Here is a 17,578-nt window from a genome sequence, read left to right as displayed (position 1 = left end):
ATGTTGTTTCTGTTGCCCGTGCTCCGTTCTCTTTCTGGCATCAAGTATTCTGGTTATCAACAGTCGTGCCAGCTATCCCGTCTTTCTGCTGATTCCAGACTCACCACAAGCTTGAACCACATCAACGTTTCTGTGTACCCGTCATTTTTCCACTGAATCCTCCAGATTCAGAGGGTTGTGGACAGCAAAGCGATAGTGGTTTCGATCGGTTTTGTTGGAGAATGTAGTGCATCAACTTGCATTTGTTATTTCCATCTGTTAAAGATGCTGGATGTATTATGTCGTCTCCATCAGCACTGTTGTCAGCAGCAACTTCCGCTTCTGAGAAGTGAAGCCAAAGCTGGAAAGTGCTTTATACTTGTATTGTCTCCAGTGGTCAACAGGGGGTGACCCTGCTACTGTCGCTACCACGCTACCAATGCAGTTAGCTACTAAGAGGACTTTAAAACTTCGCTGTAAACTTGACCACTGGTTGCCAAAATCCAAGATGGTGATGACGAAAATGGTGAAGTCGAGGCTTCAAAACCGTAGTGACGATGTCCACTTCTACAGTCTATGGTTCACACTACACAGGAGTTTTGAAATCACCATGGCAACCCTTCCACCCATGTCTTGCGCTCATTGACTGTAGCTCCCCGACAGGTCCAGATGTTTAGCATGCTCCACATCTGGAATGTGTCTCCATGCATCGGCAAGCCTCTTAGGCCGCATCCTTAAACAAGTCACATGGGCGGTTTGCGAGCACCGAGCCAACGCTGATTAGTCTCCAAGGCTTTTGACAGGGAGCTCCTAAAACCGTCAGGTAGTGGAAAATCAGGCTAGTGTGAACTAGGCAGAAATATGATCCGCTAAATCTTAGGTGTCTCCCTTCAACTGTGGCCACAGTATGGTCTGGGCAGATGGTCTGTCACCATTGTTATGGTACTATGTACTAATGAACTGCCCCTCCTGCACTAGGGACATCCATTCGTGAGGGGTGGAGGTGGGGTCCAAGTATAAAACAAGATGATGGAACAATGTATGTATGTAACTCTGTGACATGCTTACATACTGTGGTGTAACTGTAGCAGTAGAGGAGATTCATAGAGCGATGACTTCATATTAGCTCACAGCAATATTTATCTAAAGTTTGCTAGCATAGCTAATATTTGCCATAACAAGATACCAGACCAAGTAGGGCTGCAACCCCACAAGTCCCGACTGTACTGAATTGAGAAATGGTTCATTATATTTCTCAGGACTCAACTTTTCATTTGAAAGATCATTTAATCAATAGACTCAGTGGCTTTAAATGCTCCAACAAATAGAGCCTGAACACATCGAAAACACATCCAAAAAGGATTTACAGCACAGGACAGTGTGCTCGTCTGAAAAAGTCTAAAAGGTCCACATCAAAAGAAAGTCAAGTTTTGCTTGCGTTACTCACAAGACCACAGTCTATTAACTTGGTATGTTACCACATACAAAACATTCCCTTTGTGTTTGGCGTGAAGGCAGAATTAAAGGCTGGTATTGTGAACGCTTCCACTCGCTACCATGATGAGAGCACTCCACATACCAGCAGCAAGTTCTGACAGCGGAAAACACCACAATACCCTGAAGCTATTTATTTAGCAAGGTTCCAACACTCCATCCTGTCGAGATGCATTCTGCTCGCCACGTCTCTGTAGCTAGTGCAACTTTTGATTTAGTATCAGCTGATTATGAGGAGAAACTCTTTAATGTTGTGCTCAACAAACAAAGGAGTCGCCACATTACCGCTAGCTGGCTACGTCACTGAAGCACAGAGGAGCTGCAGACAAAAGAGATACCCAAAACTATGGCTGACAGTTGCTATGGAAAGCTGATGGTTTACAGCCTCAGCAAAGGTCAAAGAGTCAAACCCACCAGTTAATCAATGACTGCCTCTTGCGAGCCAGGGGCCATCAAACACAGACGCACATACCAGAGGAAGATATGGGCCGGTTTGAAAGGAGTGCACAGGGAGGAGACCGCCAACCCTTTCCCCCATCATGTGGGGGAAAAAAGATTGGAAGAAATGAGTTGGAAAAATGGATCACATGTTGAAACGAATGTGACGCCAGCGAGACGCCACCGTGGAAGATATCTAGAGACAGCGGTTGATCATGTGGGGCCACATACAAAACATGTAGTATCATCACGTTTTACAAACCGCTGAGAAGGTTCAGAGGTCGTTTCAACTGGGAAGCTCACATCTCACACGACCCCAGAAATATCTAATGTGCCAAATACTAATAACACTCGAGACCTAAACATGCATGTAATTAAAGGAATGTAACCTTGTGCTCAAAAGGTCAAAATCTGACAAATGACAAATTATTTGTGATGAAACCAAACAAATATCAGAGAATTATTTTATTCATCTGAATGAACTCCGTAAAATAAAAACACATTTCCAGACATGCAACAGTTAAAGCGACACCCAAGTAGTTAAGTGTTGTACAAGGGTTTAAGTGGACATGGGACAATACAAACATGTCATGATTACCCTGAAGATCAAAATAATTGCTTTCTCGATATTATCCTACCAATCATCAATATGCTGAAAACTCTTTCAAAGCAAACCACACTTTACCTCACATTTTGTCAAGAAACTTGCTTTTATTGCATTTTATCACATCTTTTTTTTGTGAAGCTCGAAGGACAAATAAAACTTGATTCTTTCTCATAATTCCTGGAAACACACTATTATACCCTATAGTCTACCGTGATAGTGAGCTGGACAGCTATTTCATGTCACTCTGATAATTCACGATTAACAGAAATGAATCACGACCAACTTATTGTGATTAAATCCTACAGGGACCCATCCCAACTCACAATAGACACACCTTTCAAAGACCTGTGAAAACAAGCTGCAGAAGCCAGGATATCCTGAATTTTAGACCAAAAAGTCAAGCTTTCAAAAAACCTGAATCCTACATCTCCCATAATGCAACCGGTTAGTATCTTTCAATTGAGCTTGACGGCATAAAATAATAATCATCCAAGTTAGACTGCCGACGAAACTGTAGAAGTCTGTATGATATCAACCTTGTTTTAAGAAACAGATTTCATTTGCGAGGAGAAATACTACACTACCCACAATCCTACCATTTCGCGGCAGTGTTCTTTGATTGATGGAGCTGGCAGTTACCATGGAAATGTTTCCTACATCTTCAAACGGCTTGTGAGGGTAAGTGTTGGTATGTGGTCTACGACTAGACTTCAAAACAGACCGGCATGGCGGCTCGTTTGGAAACTTTCACTTATTTGACCAATAATTCATTGAAATGTCTTTCTGAAAACAATTGCGGCAAGAAATAAGGCACGCAGCTGCTCAAACCTCATTTTAGACCGAAGACATTTAGTTCAAACCCTCAGAGGCGGCGATCGCCATTCATTTATGGGATGAGTACCTTTGGCTCCATGTTGCAGCTTTTATGGTCCTGATTTATGTCGTGGTTGGTTGGCTCAGTTCCAGGCTTAAACGGAGTTAATGAATGACGGTCACTGTTCATGAATGACGGGACGATAGAGTTTTTTCGCAGATCGTGGTAAAAACACTCACAATAAGTTGAATTTCCATGATCTGGATAATCAGAAATATGGTCCCGAGTGACGTGAAAAAGCTGTTGAGTTCACTGTCAGGGTGGAGAAGTGGAAGACAGAGTCTGATTGACAAAAACAGGATATGGAAATATAGGTTTTAATTACATATCCTTTACTTATGCACTGAGATGACAATCTTATTTAAGATTATTCAATTGTTTTTCACAAAAATTATGTCTTATCTGTGACGCAATACAAAATATTTGTTTCTCAACAAAAACGTTTTTGTGTCATTTTAAGCAAAATATGACTAAAACTCTAGTTATTAAAAAATTCTAGTTATTATCAGGATAATAACTAGAATTTGGCAGGACAATGAGGACATGACATTGTCCTATCATCCCATGCTTACTGTTTACTCTGAGTTCCCATCAGGAGACGGCATATAGCCGAGTCGTCCCCCAGCTGACAAGCTCACTGAACTTCATGTGTAAAAGCTGCAGAATGGCCCTTTAAAGCCCGGCTCCCAGCATCCACGTCACACAGACCGGACACTGGCTCCAGCAGGCTGTCAGCGTCCGTGTCCTAACAGATGTTCCCCGTCCCCCGCCTCCTTTTGTCCGAGCAGCAGCAGCCAATCCCCTGCTGTTAAACATGCTCCCAGAGGCAGATGGCTGCAGGCCTGAGCAGCAATGCATATTCAACCAAACTACGGGATCTACACGTGGTTCAGAGGCGGGCTGTTGATCGTGATCCTTTAAGGAGGTACTCGTTGCTGGATGCATTGCACTGCATGGATACACACTGCTACATGGTTGAGCAGAATCACATGTCTAAACTGTCACTCAAAGCTTAAATATGTCCAGGTTTGTGTTGACATGTATAACCTGACTGCACATTAATAATCATGGATACCCTAATGAACTGGATCAGGTGTGATCTTGTGCAACTTTCAATGTATACTATACTCTCCGATCTATTGTTTCTGTTTTAGGAAGTCTGCTGAACTGTCACTGTTAGGCATCGAAAGGAAATGCTGACGATTATCTAATTGCGATTAACGATATTATCCCGATAATCATCAAAATATGATTTAAACTCTTAAAATGCCACTAAAACTTTCTGGAATCCCTTTAAATTGAGTTAAGAAACAACACCGTTTTATTGCATCACACATAAGACATCTTTTTTTGTGGAAAACACATACAAAATAATCAATCATAAGGTCAGACACATAAACTATAAACATATTTTTTTAAATGGCAACACGTGTCTGTTTTGTGTTACAAGATACTTCCTGTAAGTGGGCCCTAAGAGGCTGCTACTTCACATCGTTTGGGACGTCTCAGCATCCAATCATGCACCACAAACCCAAATAAGTCGACAGAAGTCCAAAAAGGAGGCAAATGATCACCTTCATTTTTCAAGTTGATGAACTTAGAAGAGCTTTAGATTTCATGCTACTTGATTACAGTTAAATTAAAAAAAGCTTATCAAGTTTCAAACACAATCCTTTACTTTAACCAAATTCATTATGTATTATTACCTCAACTCAATTATGTTCAGTTACAAAAAACAGTATTTTATATGAATGAAATATCAATAACTGACTCAAAATAACCAAACTTACAACTTAACAATTTGTGGGCAAGTGAAATGAGTACAACTACCTTCTTCTAATGAACAGGTGCTTGTTGTCCTCTCCCATTCAACACTGTACTCTTAATATTTAAAAGACAAAAATAAATAATCATGAAAAGCAATGAGTTCTTTTGGCTATACATATGACCATTTAGAGGACTGATTGACTGGTAAGCAGTGGGAAACGAGTACAAACAGCGTCAGTATGAACACAGCCGCGGTGCACTCACGTCTCTGGTGTATGTGGCGTGTTTAACCAAGGTCTCTTTGGACACAATGCCTTGACCTCGGTGTCGTCAGAGGATGTACGGTCACAGGCTTGGTCAACAACGACATGCAGGAACACACAGAGCGACCCGCCGCGTGCACACCAGCTGCTACCAGCTCCTTCCTGTCTGCCCGTGCTGAGATGCTCCCATAATCCCTCACACGTCTGACCTGAGCTCTGGACCCCTAGGAGCCCACATCGCATCCACCTGTTTGCCTCCTCTCAGCCGTTCCTTACAATGGGGTCAACACAATGTGTCAGCGATGACAGATGTTGAGGTGGTTGGAGGAGGAGGAGGAGGAGGAGAGAGAATGACCACGCCGTTAGAGCGGCGAGAAGGACCTGGTTTTGTACTGCCCACTATGGTGGACTAGGACCGTCAGTAGCCTACAATCTAAAAAAGCATCAATTCAGATAGAACGCATAAACACAGAGGCCTCTGGATGTACAGAAAGCAGGAGGAAAGCTCGCCTCTATTCCAGTTGGGTCACATTGGCCACCAGGAATAGCAGTGTAACAGTAGACAGACGGGTGATGTGTGGTCATGCAGGGCTGGATGGACCTGGCCACTTGTATGTTTGTAGTCTATAAACAGAACTCCTCACATGGAGACAGCAACATTAGAGCAGGTGTGAAGTGACAGACCAGACTCCGCTCACAAACCTCCCAATTTAAAGGGATCTTCGTCCAACAATTCACTCATGTCAGGGTTTTTCTCAACAACGTACGGGGATACAAACCAGCCAGAAACAGCTATAACGCAAATACAGCCTCATCTGTGTCATGTGCTAACCGAGCTAGAGCAGCGGCAGACTGTCAGTTCAGGCAGACGACCATGAAAAGTGGATGTTTCAATGAGTAACGTGTGTGTGTGTGTGTGTGTGTGTGTGTGTGTGTGTGTGTGTGTGTGTGTGTGTGTGTGTGTGTGTGTGTGTGTGTGTGTGTGCCGAATTGAAGAGCCCTGAGTTGGGTTCTCTTACATGTAGTTCGCTATACAGCAGCACATGTTACGTCTGTCAGCTTTCTAAACTGAGTTTGGACTTTCAAACAACTCAAAGAGGAACGGAAGCGATGCGACTCCTCCACCGGCTCCTGCTGATCACAAGCCCGGCAAACAGCACCAGCAAGCCGCCGCACACAGAACACACACTTACTTTAGCTCCGGTGAGTGAAACGGCTCTCTCCCTCCGCTCTTCTCATCGCCTCTTCGCCTTTAAACCAAGCCACGTGGTTTTCTGCTGAATTGTTGAGCAACACCAGCAGCGCGTTTATGGGGTTTTGTCCCGGCGCGCTTTTGTTATGATAATCCTCCAAGCCCGCAGACTCTGATATATTGTGCAGATATGTTAATGTTCACAAAGGGAGCAGTCTGCTTGCCCACCGGTTACAACACGGGATCCTCCGCCGGGTTTGTCTCACTTCATTCAAACCGCTGCGGGACTTTCCAGGCAGCGCTGTCCATTGTCTCCGTCCCCGCTGTTCACGCAGTTCAGACTCCTGCTGCTGCCGGGCTCCTGGAACTAACAGCCGGCTAGGTCGCCTCAGCCCGCCCCGCAGAGAGGGAGGGAGGCTGGGAGGGGAGGGAGACAGGAGGAGGAGCAGGAGGAAGGAAGGAGGAGATCCTGGGAGCGACGGGGGCGGGGTGGGGGATACGCGTCTTAATCCATAATAGACGAATTTCATTTATCAATCACATTGATTAATTCATCGATTGTGTTAATGTCTGTGGAGAACTGTCAGAACAAAAAGACAAATCTTCTCAAAATAATGAGAAACTTTATCAAAATACTGACTACTACAACACCAACTCACGATATAAAAGAAGAAAGGTGAATTGAGTGTGTATAAGCAGACATGTGAAAGCCATTATAATCACATTAAAGGAAAAGAGTTCCCTCGAGGAACATTAGCCTCTGCCATAAATATTAGGAGTGTGTGTGGGGCATCATTTGCTTGGTAATGACTTCACTTATCACTTATTTTGTCTGTAGCCTACTGCATTGTTAGCATGGTAGCAACCTGTCATGGTAGCGACCTGCCAATCACCAGGTAGCCCCGCCCCTATTTTGAGAATATAAACTCATTTTTACAATGTTTACTGAGATAATAAATCAAGTTAGACATAGGCTTATTTTCTCATACACACCTATACAATCAGTTTTACAACAGTTTTACACAGGTTGAGTAATCTGAATTTTTTTTAAAACAGAAATGTCTTAACAACAAGATATAGTTTCCAATGTCCATTCATCCATCCATCCATTTTCTACCGCTTATCCTGTATTTTTAGGGTCGCGGGGGGGGCTGGAGCCGATCCCAGCTGTCATTGGGCGAAGGCAGGGTACACCCTGGACAGGTCGCCAGTCCATCGCAGGGCCAACATGTAGAGACAGACAACCATTCACACTCACATTCACACCTACGGGCAATTTAGAGTCACCAATGAACCTATCCCCATCCTGCATGTCTTTGGACTGTGGGAGGAAGCCAGAGAACCCGGAGAGAACCCACGCTTACACGGGGAGAACATGCAAACTCCACACAGAAGGAACCCAGGGCCGAAGTTTCCAATGTCAAAAACTTAAAGTGGCAGTCTGTAACGTTTCCATCTATTTAATCGTCTTTTAACTTCCTCTCTATCAAAGAGTGATTTAAAACAATGGTGGTTGATCATGTGACCACTAATGAAAGTGCGTGTACTTGCTGCTTTGTCCAGAAATAGGATTTCCGTGTCTGTGGCCACATTCCCACTAAACTCTAAATGAGTTTGATCTTTTTCCGTCAGTCAGCAGCGGTTGGTCTGCAGGTGGAGCTACTCATGGACGTATGCTGCGTTTACTTGGAATGGGAAATCGGTAACTTCTAACTGCTGAGTCAGGCTCCCTCTAGTCTAAAGTGTTTGACCAGGTACATTTCATTACTGCTGACTCACAATGGAGGATCATCAGACTGAGAAAGAAGACCATTCAACTTCCAGTCCAAGAAAAAGAAACAACAAACTAATGGAAGTGAAGAAGGAAAGTCATCAAGAAGCAAAGTGACGCCAATGAGGGAAACCCACGGACCTCCTTTCAGTGTGGAGCATTTGAAGGCATCACACAGATGAGAGACAGTCACACTGTTGGTGAGGGAGATGAGTCCCAGAGGCTCGCCTGCAGTTCCATCTACCGCCAGAGAGATGTATTAAAATCCTATATGTGTATCGTCACATGAATAACTGCTTATCAAGGAGCACCTCTTGATTTCTGATTACCTTATTTAAGATTGTTCACTAAAAAGGATGTGAACTAAAGATGTGTGTTCAATCTGTGAAATGAAAATGGTAAATGGTCCTCATTTATATAACGCTTTTCAAGTGCTTTACATCAATGACTGACATTCACCCATTCACACACACATTCACACACCGACGGCGGAGTCAACCACGCAGGGCGACAGCCAGCTCGTCAGGAGCAATAGGGTGAGGTGTCTTGCTCAGGGACACCAGGCACTCAGCTAGGAGGAGCCGGGGATCGAACCAGCAATCTTGCGGTAGCCGCAGCCAACCCGCTCTATCTCCTGAGCTAACACCCCCCCCCCCCCCCGAAATGAAAATCGTTGTTTCCTCAATATGAGGTAATATCATGCCAGTATGTTTTAATGTTTTAGTGCATTTTCAAGCATATTTTGCTTATTTTCAGGATGATGTCATGAATTAATTATTTTGGCAGGATAATCAGGACATGACATTTTCATATTGCCTATAGCACCAATCATGTCATTGTGAGGTTACTACTCAGTAGCAGTTATGAAGTTTTAGCCTTAATATCCTCTATCCTTCTCTTCCTCTTGTGTTCCTTCTGGCTGAATCAAGCCGACCAAACTTTTTTTTAAAACATCAGCTCATCCTGCTTTGAACAGCCTTCGTTTTGACTTGCCCTTTCATTGTTAAGATTTTCTTCCAGCAGCTCTTACGATTGATGTTGTAAATCCAAGCTGATTACCACTAAATGCTTGGCGAGCACATTTTCCTTTGTAACAATACAGACGTGCTGCTGCTTGATTTTCTATAAATTGTAATGCTGACAAATCAAAGCCATAACTCAACTTTTTATTTGGAAATTAAAAAAAAAACCCAGACAGCATTACCTGTGACACACATCAGCGTCTAGTCATAGTTTACGATGACGCGCCCTCTGGACCCTACTTTCAGTATACTGTAATGTTTCATGGGAGTGGAAGGTCAAATGTTGTGTAACCAATCATGTCTGATTCACTTCCTGCTGTAAAGAAAAAAGGAGATGTGTGTCAGCCTGCATCAACATGAAAGGAAGCGAAACCGCCTCGTCAACAACTCTTAGGACTACTTCAGCTCTTCCCGATGTCAGTGCAACTCTCCCCGGACCGGACAGGGAAATATGGTTTACCCTCATGCCCATTATTTAACCTGGGAGTCCCGCGGGGGCTTACGTCTGTCTGGGGTACAGGGCCAGTATAAATAGCCCTGTGTCCCTGCTCAGGTTACCAAGCCAGAGTCCAGGTTGAAATACCAAAAGACAGAGGGACACAGTGAGAGACGACACACATGTTCTTCTCCACATCAACGTCATGCACAACACATACAGAAAGCAGAGATTTTAGGCCACGCAGTCTGCTGTCAGTACAGGTTTGTATATGTGAAGCTGTGAAAATGTGGGATTCCACAGCAGCAGAGGGGAGCTTACGTCCTGTGAGTAATGCTGTGAGTAATGATGAGTAGTGTCCCTTTAACTCATTCACGTAACATAGCGTGCTCCTTGAGCTAAACCTTGATTAACTTCCATTTAAGTACATGGTTTACAGTTTTACTTCCTCTCTGATTTGTTTAAGCAGGAGTGTATAGTGTGTTTATACAGTATGTATACATTCCATTTGTATAGAAAAGTTCTAAACTTCTAAATTGGTCTAAAAACACAGGCAGGTGGCCATGAAAGCAGTTATAATCATCAACTGCACTTTAAAAATATATTGTAAAAAAGTAATTGTTGTCATCAACTTAATGATAAGAATGTGACTATCATTAGGCTATGTAGAGGACTATGTAAAGGACTAGATATAGAACTATGTAGAGGACTAGATATAGGAATAGAGAACTATGTAGAGGACTAGATATAGAACTATGTAGAGGACTATGTAGAGGACTAGATATAGAACTATGTAGAGGACTATGTAAAGGACTAGATATAGAACTATGTAGAGGACTATGTAAAGGACTAGATATAGAACTATGTAGAGGACTATGTAAAGGACTAGATATAGAACTATGTAGAGGACTATGTAAAGGACTAGATATAGAACTATGTAGAGGACTATGTAGAGGACTAGATATAGAACTATGTAGAGGACTATGTAAAGGAGTAGATATAGAACTATGTAGAGGACTATGTAAAGGACTAGATATAGAACTATGTAGAGGACTATGTAAAGGACTAGATATAGAACTATGTAGAGCACTATGTAAAGGACTAGATATAGAACTATGTAGAGCACTATGTAAAGGACTAGATATAGAACTATGTAGACGACTATGTAGAGGACTAGATATAGAACTATGTAGAGGAGTAGATATAGGACTAGATAGAGGACTATGTAGAGGACTAGATAGGACTATGTACAGGACTAGATAGAGGACTATGTAGAGGACCAGATAGAGGACTGTGTAGAGGACTAGATAGAGGACTGTGTAGAGAACTATGTAGAGGACTAGACAGAGGACTGTGTAGATGACTAGATATACGACTATGTAGAGGACTATATATAAGACTATGTAGAGGACTAGACAGAGGACTGTGTAGATGACTAGATATACGACTATGTAGAGGACTAGATATACGACTATGTAGAGGACTAGATATAAGACTATGTAGAGGACTAGACAGAGGACTGTGTAGAGAACTATGTAGAGGACTAGACAGAGGACTGTGTAGATGACTAGATATACGACTATGTAGAGGACTATATATAAGACTATGTAGAGGACTAGACAGAGGACTGTGTAGATGACTAGATATACGACTATGTAGAGGACTAGATATACGACTATGTAGAGGACTAGATATAAGACTATGTAGAGGACTAGACAGAGGACTGTGTAGAGGACTAGATATACGACTATGTAGAGGACTAGATATACGACTATGTAGAGGACTAGATATAAGACTATGTAGAGGACTAGATATACGACTATGTAGAGGACTAGATATACGACTATGTAGAGGACTAGATATACGACTATGTAGAGGACTAGATATACGACTATGTAGAGGACTAGATATACGACTATGTAGATGTATAGATGTAGGACTAGATGTAAATACTGGGTTGAACTGCTAAATATGCCATGTGTAAGATGGGCAGAATTAAATTAAAAACAATAAACATTCATTTTAAAATGTTGACACTATGTCACGTTTATGAATCGTGATGCAGAGATTGAGATAAGCATGCTAACCAGCTAGCCCTGCTAATCCTGTAATACAACTTGTACCACAAGAGGCGTTGGTGAGTCATTGTAGCATCCATTCATTAATACATGGGTCTGTGTGTATATATTCTTTTTTATGTTTGTTTACATAATGAGTGTTTGAGTGTTCCCTGACTTCAGACATTTGATCAAACATCTTGACTTCTCTGTGTGCAGCACACCTCACTGTACCTGAAGCAATCCTTTACCTTTAAAATGCCAATCCTAGGGGATCACTTTAGTAAAAGTCTCGGCAGTGTTCAATCAGAGAAAAATCGATCCATCTGTCCCTCTGGTTTCTTCCATGTCTGCATGCCAGAACACCACAAAGCTCACCCTGTTAACTCGTTATCACAGGAACCTCAGGCAGTCCGTAAATCGATGGCTATTTAAGAGAGCTGACTGTGAATTTTATTGGACAGACCTCCTGGCTTGACGCTCTATTTCTATTGACCATGCCGGCAGAGGGCTGATGGATTGATCTCTCACAGTAACCAACATCATACACATCCATAGGCTAACATGATCCTTTAACATCATTGGTTTCCTCTAATGTTTGTTTTACAGTAGAGAGAAAGGAAATCCACGTGAAGTAGAAGCAATAAAGTTGTCAACGTAAACTAACCTGACAATCTGGTCGGCTCTCAGTGATAGATGCAGAAACCAAAAGGCACCCAGAACAGCAGAATGTGTTACAGGACACGTTTGAGCTGGTTCCTACCTTGGGACAGGCGGACGGGCTGTGTTGCCTGGAGCCCGTCAACAGCACACAGATTCCCACAGGGGTGCAGCATGATGACCCCTGACCTGTTCTCAATGTAGCAGTGCTGGGCAGCCACGCCGGGGCCCTGGATGTTGATGTCCATGGGTCCATGACCCAGTGTGGTCCGGCCTGGGGGAAGGAAGAAGAGTTAGAATAACATCTGATGTGGTAACTAAGTCAGACCCTGGTAACAGCTTTGCTATGATTGGCCAGTCTGCATTTGGACGGCGGGATTTATTAAAGGGTCAATTTTGACCGGTAGAGAGGCTCATTCACTACTCACGTTCCACGGTGTTCCGTGTCCTTGTCCCATCATGTAGGACTAAGTAGAAGAATAGATATAAGACTATGTAGAGAACTATGTAGATGACTAGATATCGGACTAAGTAGAGAACTATGTAGAGGACTAGATATAGGACTATGTAGAGAACTATGTAGAGGACTAGATATTGGACTATGTAGAGGACTAGATATTGGACTATGTAGAGAACTATGTAGAGGACTAGATATAGGACTATGTAGAGAACTATGTAGAGGACTAGATATTGGACTATGTAGAGGACTAGATATTGGACTATGTAGAGAACTATGTAGAGGACTAGATATAGGACTATGTAGAGAACTATGTAGAGGACTAGATATCGGACTAAGTAGAGAACTATGTAGAGGACTAGATATAGGACTATATAGAGAACTATGTAGAGGACTAGATATTGGACTATGTAGAGGACTAGATATAGGAATAGAGAACTATGTAGAGGACTAGATATTGGACTATGTAGAGAACTATGTAGCGGACTAGTTAAAGGATAATGTGGAATTATGGAGTTTATTCAAATCTGACTCCGAGGGGTTTTGTACAGAGTTGTTCATAATTTAAGAGGTTACCATCAGTATGCATTAAGTCAGTTATAGACCATTTCTCTCATACCAACTTCCATAAACTAAGGATTTGCTCCTGTACAATATCTACTACTCCATAAAGTCGTTGTATGGGGTGAAACGTTTTGTACATATAACATTTTCCAATATAACAGTATTTGTTTGTGAAATTCTGATAACGATACAGACAATTTATTAATAGTAAAGTCCGCTACAAGAAGAAATTTTAATCCTCAAATCTCATTACATATATGATTTAGAATACAATACCAAAATAAGTTTGGTAACAAAGTTTGGTAGGCAATCAAACTCTATCACTTTCAACCACTGTTTTATGTCTTTAACCATAACACTCTTTTTCATGTAATGTGATTTGTTTCTCCAAATGAAGTTTAGTTGAATTTGATGAATAGATGTGATCAGTGTATTTGGAATGGCATCGGAGTAGGCTGGTAAATCAGAATTGAAATCCATTAAGCTGAGATCTAATAAAGGCCCCTTGTGCTCTTTGAGTATGAATTTCTTTTAATTTAGGTTGAAGATGAAATGCAACAAAAAAAGGGTCTTTGTCTTTTTAAATCAAAATCGTACTGTCTTTTCTCACTGTAAAACATATGAGTGTATCAATAATCTCTCTTCTGGACTGTGGAGGCTTTAGTCAGAGGGTTCAGAGAGACTCTTTTAAGACAGTCAACATGAAACTAGAAAAGAGGGGGACAATAGCAGTGGTTATGCCCAGTAAAATGTCACACTCACACACACACACACACACACACACACTAACCTTGCCTGGACATAACCTCTGGAATCTACCTGCAGGGGGTCAGAGACAGAAGGCCAGCGGACACACAGGTATTGACAGACAGACAGACAGACAGACAGACAGACGAGGGCATCACACAAACAGGCAGACCAAAGGCCAAGAGGTCATCAGCCAGGAGACAGACAAGGCCGAAAGACAGATATAGAGGTGATAACAGGGTCAGGTCACCAGAGAGTAAGTGTATGGGTAAGGCAATGCCTTAACTTAACGCATAAGTGACGAGTAATATTTTAACAGTGTCTTTTTTCCCCAATTGTGTTTTGTAACATGTCATCATTCTTGGATATCACAGCCACCGACTACGAGACCCCCAGGACGAGAGTGGGATTACAAGACTTCAGCATCTGTCATAATAGTATGTTCATGTATGTCTGTTATGAAAGTGTCTGTATTTAAAGTGCAAAGGCATGTGTATCTGTAATCACTGTGTCCTCAAGTTACTTTGCTCCCTCCATCATGTAAACGAAGAGCGAGGCTGGGCTGAGGGCTCGGAGGCGGGGCTCAAGGAAACGCGAAGGGTCCATCGATGTGGAGCAGGGTCTTTAAACTGTATTTTGTTGCTTTTAGTGTGAACACATCTCACCCTCAGGCAGGGGCAGCAGGGTGATGGCTGTACTCAGTCGTCCACTACCCAAGCTGACCAGGTGGGGGCGCTCTGCCTGGAACTTCAGCCCCTTTCCACTCTCAATCAGGTCCAGCGGAGTGCTCTAAAAAGGAGATCAAAAGTCATAAATAAACTGAGTTTTTGGTTTTGATTCATTTTTAAAGCAGCTCAGATTGACTGGTGATTATAGGCCTTTTCCTTTCTGTATTATTTATTATTATTCTATATTCTTTCTTTATTGTGGACTATGTGGTGTACTCCTAATCACAGATGGGGATTTGGGCTGTTCTTAATGAGGGTGTTTAGAGAAAGTCATCCTTTACAGCAGTTTTACTATAAAACACAGAAAGTTACATTACATTATATAAATATGTTCCGACATGAACTTTGTACCAAATAACTGTTAAGAATAAGAACACATAAATCATTCATCGCTGCGAGTGCTGTAAATGAGCTCCAGCATTAATGACAGACTGAAAGCCTTCACAAAGACACAGACGATCACAGCTTGGCAGACAGTTTGTAGCCGAAAAGTAAAGTCTCTGTCTGGACGATGGATCAATGGCACACCGTGAATGGACCTAATCAGCAATCATTTCCTGTCCATTAGCTGAATTCATTGGTTGTGCATGACACACATAATGTAAATATGTATGACAGGGGAGTCATAGAGGAGAGATATAACTCATATTTCTGTTTTACTGCTTCACTAATGCACCAGAGCTGCATCCTCCAGTCTGAATGTCTTCACTGTGGAAGGTCATTTCCATATTCCTCTCCACACTCAGGGAAGTGTGTGTGCATCGACTCCCTCCTCTCCCCCACGTAGCTCTGCCTGAAGCCCGACCGCCTGCTCTTGGCACAGCAAGGGGGAAGGGATGTCACCATAGCAACAGCACTCCGCAATTAAGAAACATGAAGCTCATGGAGGGCGTTCATCGAGCTAACTTGTGATGAGCACTTTGAGTCATTGTCTTAATGTTAAATCAGCCACCGTGTTGAGGAGATATTGTGTTTTTCTATTGTCTCTGTAGTGTTAACTCAGATTTGATAGAATGAAATGAATGACTTGTCGTGTTGAGTAACATGCATTATTCCAAAGAGAGAAAAATACACAAAGCAGGTCCGCCTCCTGGAATGATGTTTCCTTACAGCTGACAGAGTTATTTAAACCACACTATATACAGTTTATTTAAAACAATTATAATATAGGACTCTGTGTTTTTTATCAGTTGAACCTGTGTGGTAAGGAAATATGCTGTGTGGTTGAATGAATCGACAGATGATTTAGCACCTTTTATAATGCAGCAGCCAAATGTTTCAGTGATCATTTAGCACTCACAGCTCAGCAAAATGAGGTCCATGCCAGGTGAAGTGATACATGAACTGTGATGGGTGTGGAGTCACTTACTGGCACCGATTTGCATTTAAAAACCTGCTGCGACTGCGTCTTTTTACAACGTGTACGTGATGATTGACTCCAGCAGCGCGGCTGGGTAGCGAGCCGCGTGGGTCCTAATAGGATTATGTGATTGTGTTGGTGCCGGCGGTGGGGTCAAGCCTAAGAGGATTGCTGAGAGAGAGACAGGCTGGGAGGCACTGGGAGGCTTACTGGGAGTGATGGCTGGAGAGGGCAGGCATACCGTTGAAGGGTTCTTACTGGCTCATCTGCTGTGTGCTGCTGCTCCCATGTGGTGCACACAGCAACATGCTCCTCTGCCTGCATATGCAGTCTGATACAGACGCAGCATGGAACGTAATGCAGTTCTGGATTTGCATTTTTTTTAAATTCATATATAATGTATATTACAGTTTTAATATTCTTAACAGAGATGTTATTCTCTGTTTCCTGCCCAATGTCTACTAAACGTTAGCTTATAACTCTGGTAAAGCAACGGAGCTGTGCACTGTCCCTTTCAAATAAATAAATAAATATACTGAATATTTGTGTTTGTGATGCATTCTTTTAGTAGTACTTTTTGTAGACCATGTATATCCTGTCCTGTGCATCATTTACTTTTCTGTCTTAAGCTCATTTCTTATTTAAGACAGATTCTAAAACATAATCAGAAACCTTCCTTGACAACATTTTCCACAAAAAACTACATTTAGATAAGTTAAAAGTAAAATAGCAAAATATATGAATCCCTGGACAAAAGCCACACCTCCTTCCTGTCTTAAATTAAACATACATAATCAATTTGTGGCGCAGAATTAATGACAACATTTACATTTAATATACATTTATTAACGCCAAGTAAAAGGTATAAATAGCAAAATAATTGATAACAAAATGTACATAGATTATTTTCCATTTACTGCTGCCTACATAAATGTAAAAACTGAATACACACACACACACACACACACACACACACACACACACACACACACACACACACACACACACACACACACACAGAGAGAGAGAGAGAGCCTTCCCTTTAATGCCTGATGGGATTGGCTGACCCAGCAGGTGGGAAACACAGACAAGCAATCTTCGGGTCTGTCTAATTACTGAGTCTGAAGATTCCTACTTCACATATGCTGTCAGGATGTGTACC

At 42.2% G+C, this 17,578-nt stretch overlaps 1 protein-coding gene across 12 annotated transcripts in view; it reads right to left on the bottom strand.

Annotated features, from left to right (window-relative positions):
* Positions 1-17,578, bottom strand: part of phldb1b (pleckstrin homology-like domain, family B, member 1b) — a 136,079-nt gene that overhangs the window by 73,733 nt on the left and 44,768 nt on the right. For 11 of the 12 annotated variants that reach the window (XM_084019912.1, XM_084019919.1, XM_084019917.1 and 8 more), the window contains exons 3-4: positions 14,994-15,117; positions 12,664-12,834 (exon numbers count right to left, since the gene is read on the bottom strand). In XM_084019912.1, the coding sequence (XP_083876038.1) occupies positions 12,664-12,834; positions 14,994-15,117 (295 nt within the window). Of the gene's footprint in view, positions 1-6,615; positions 6,996-12,663; positions 12,835-14,993; positions 15,118-17,578 lie in introns of those variants that run through there. The other variant, XM_084019913.1, reaches the window with a different exon arrangement.

The sequence above is a fragment of the Eutrigla gurnardus genome (genome assembly GCF_963514095.1).
Source record: "Eutrigla gurnardus genome assembly, chromosome: 10".
NCBI classification, from domain to species: domain Eukaryota; kingdom Metazoa; phylum Chordata; class Actinopteri; order Perciformes; family Triglidae; genus Eutrigla; species Eutrigla gurnardus.
Note: the sequence above shows the minus strand (reverse complement) of the source record. Positions and strands in the feature narration are given on the sequence as shown.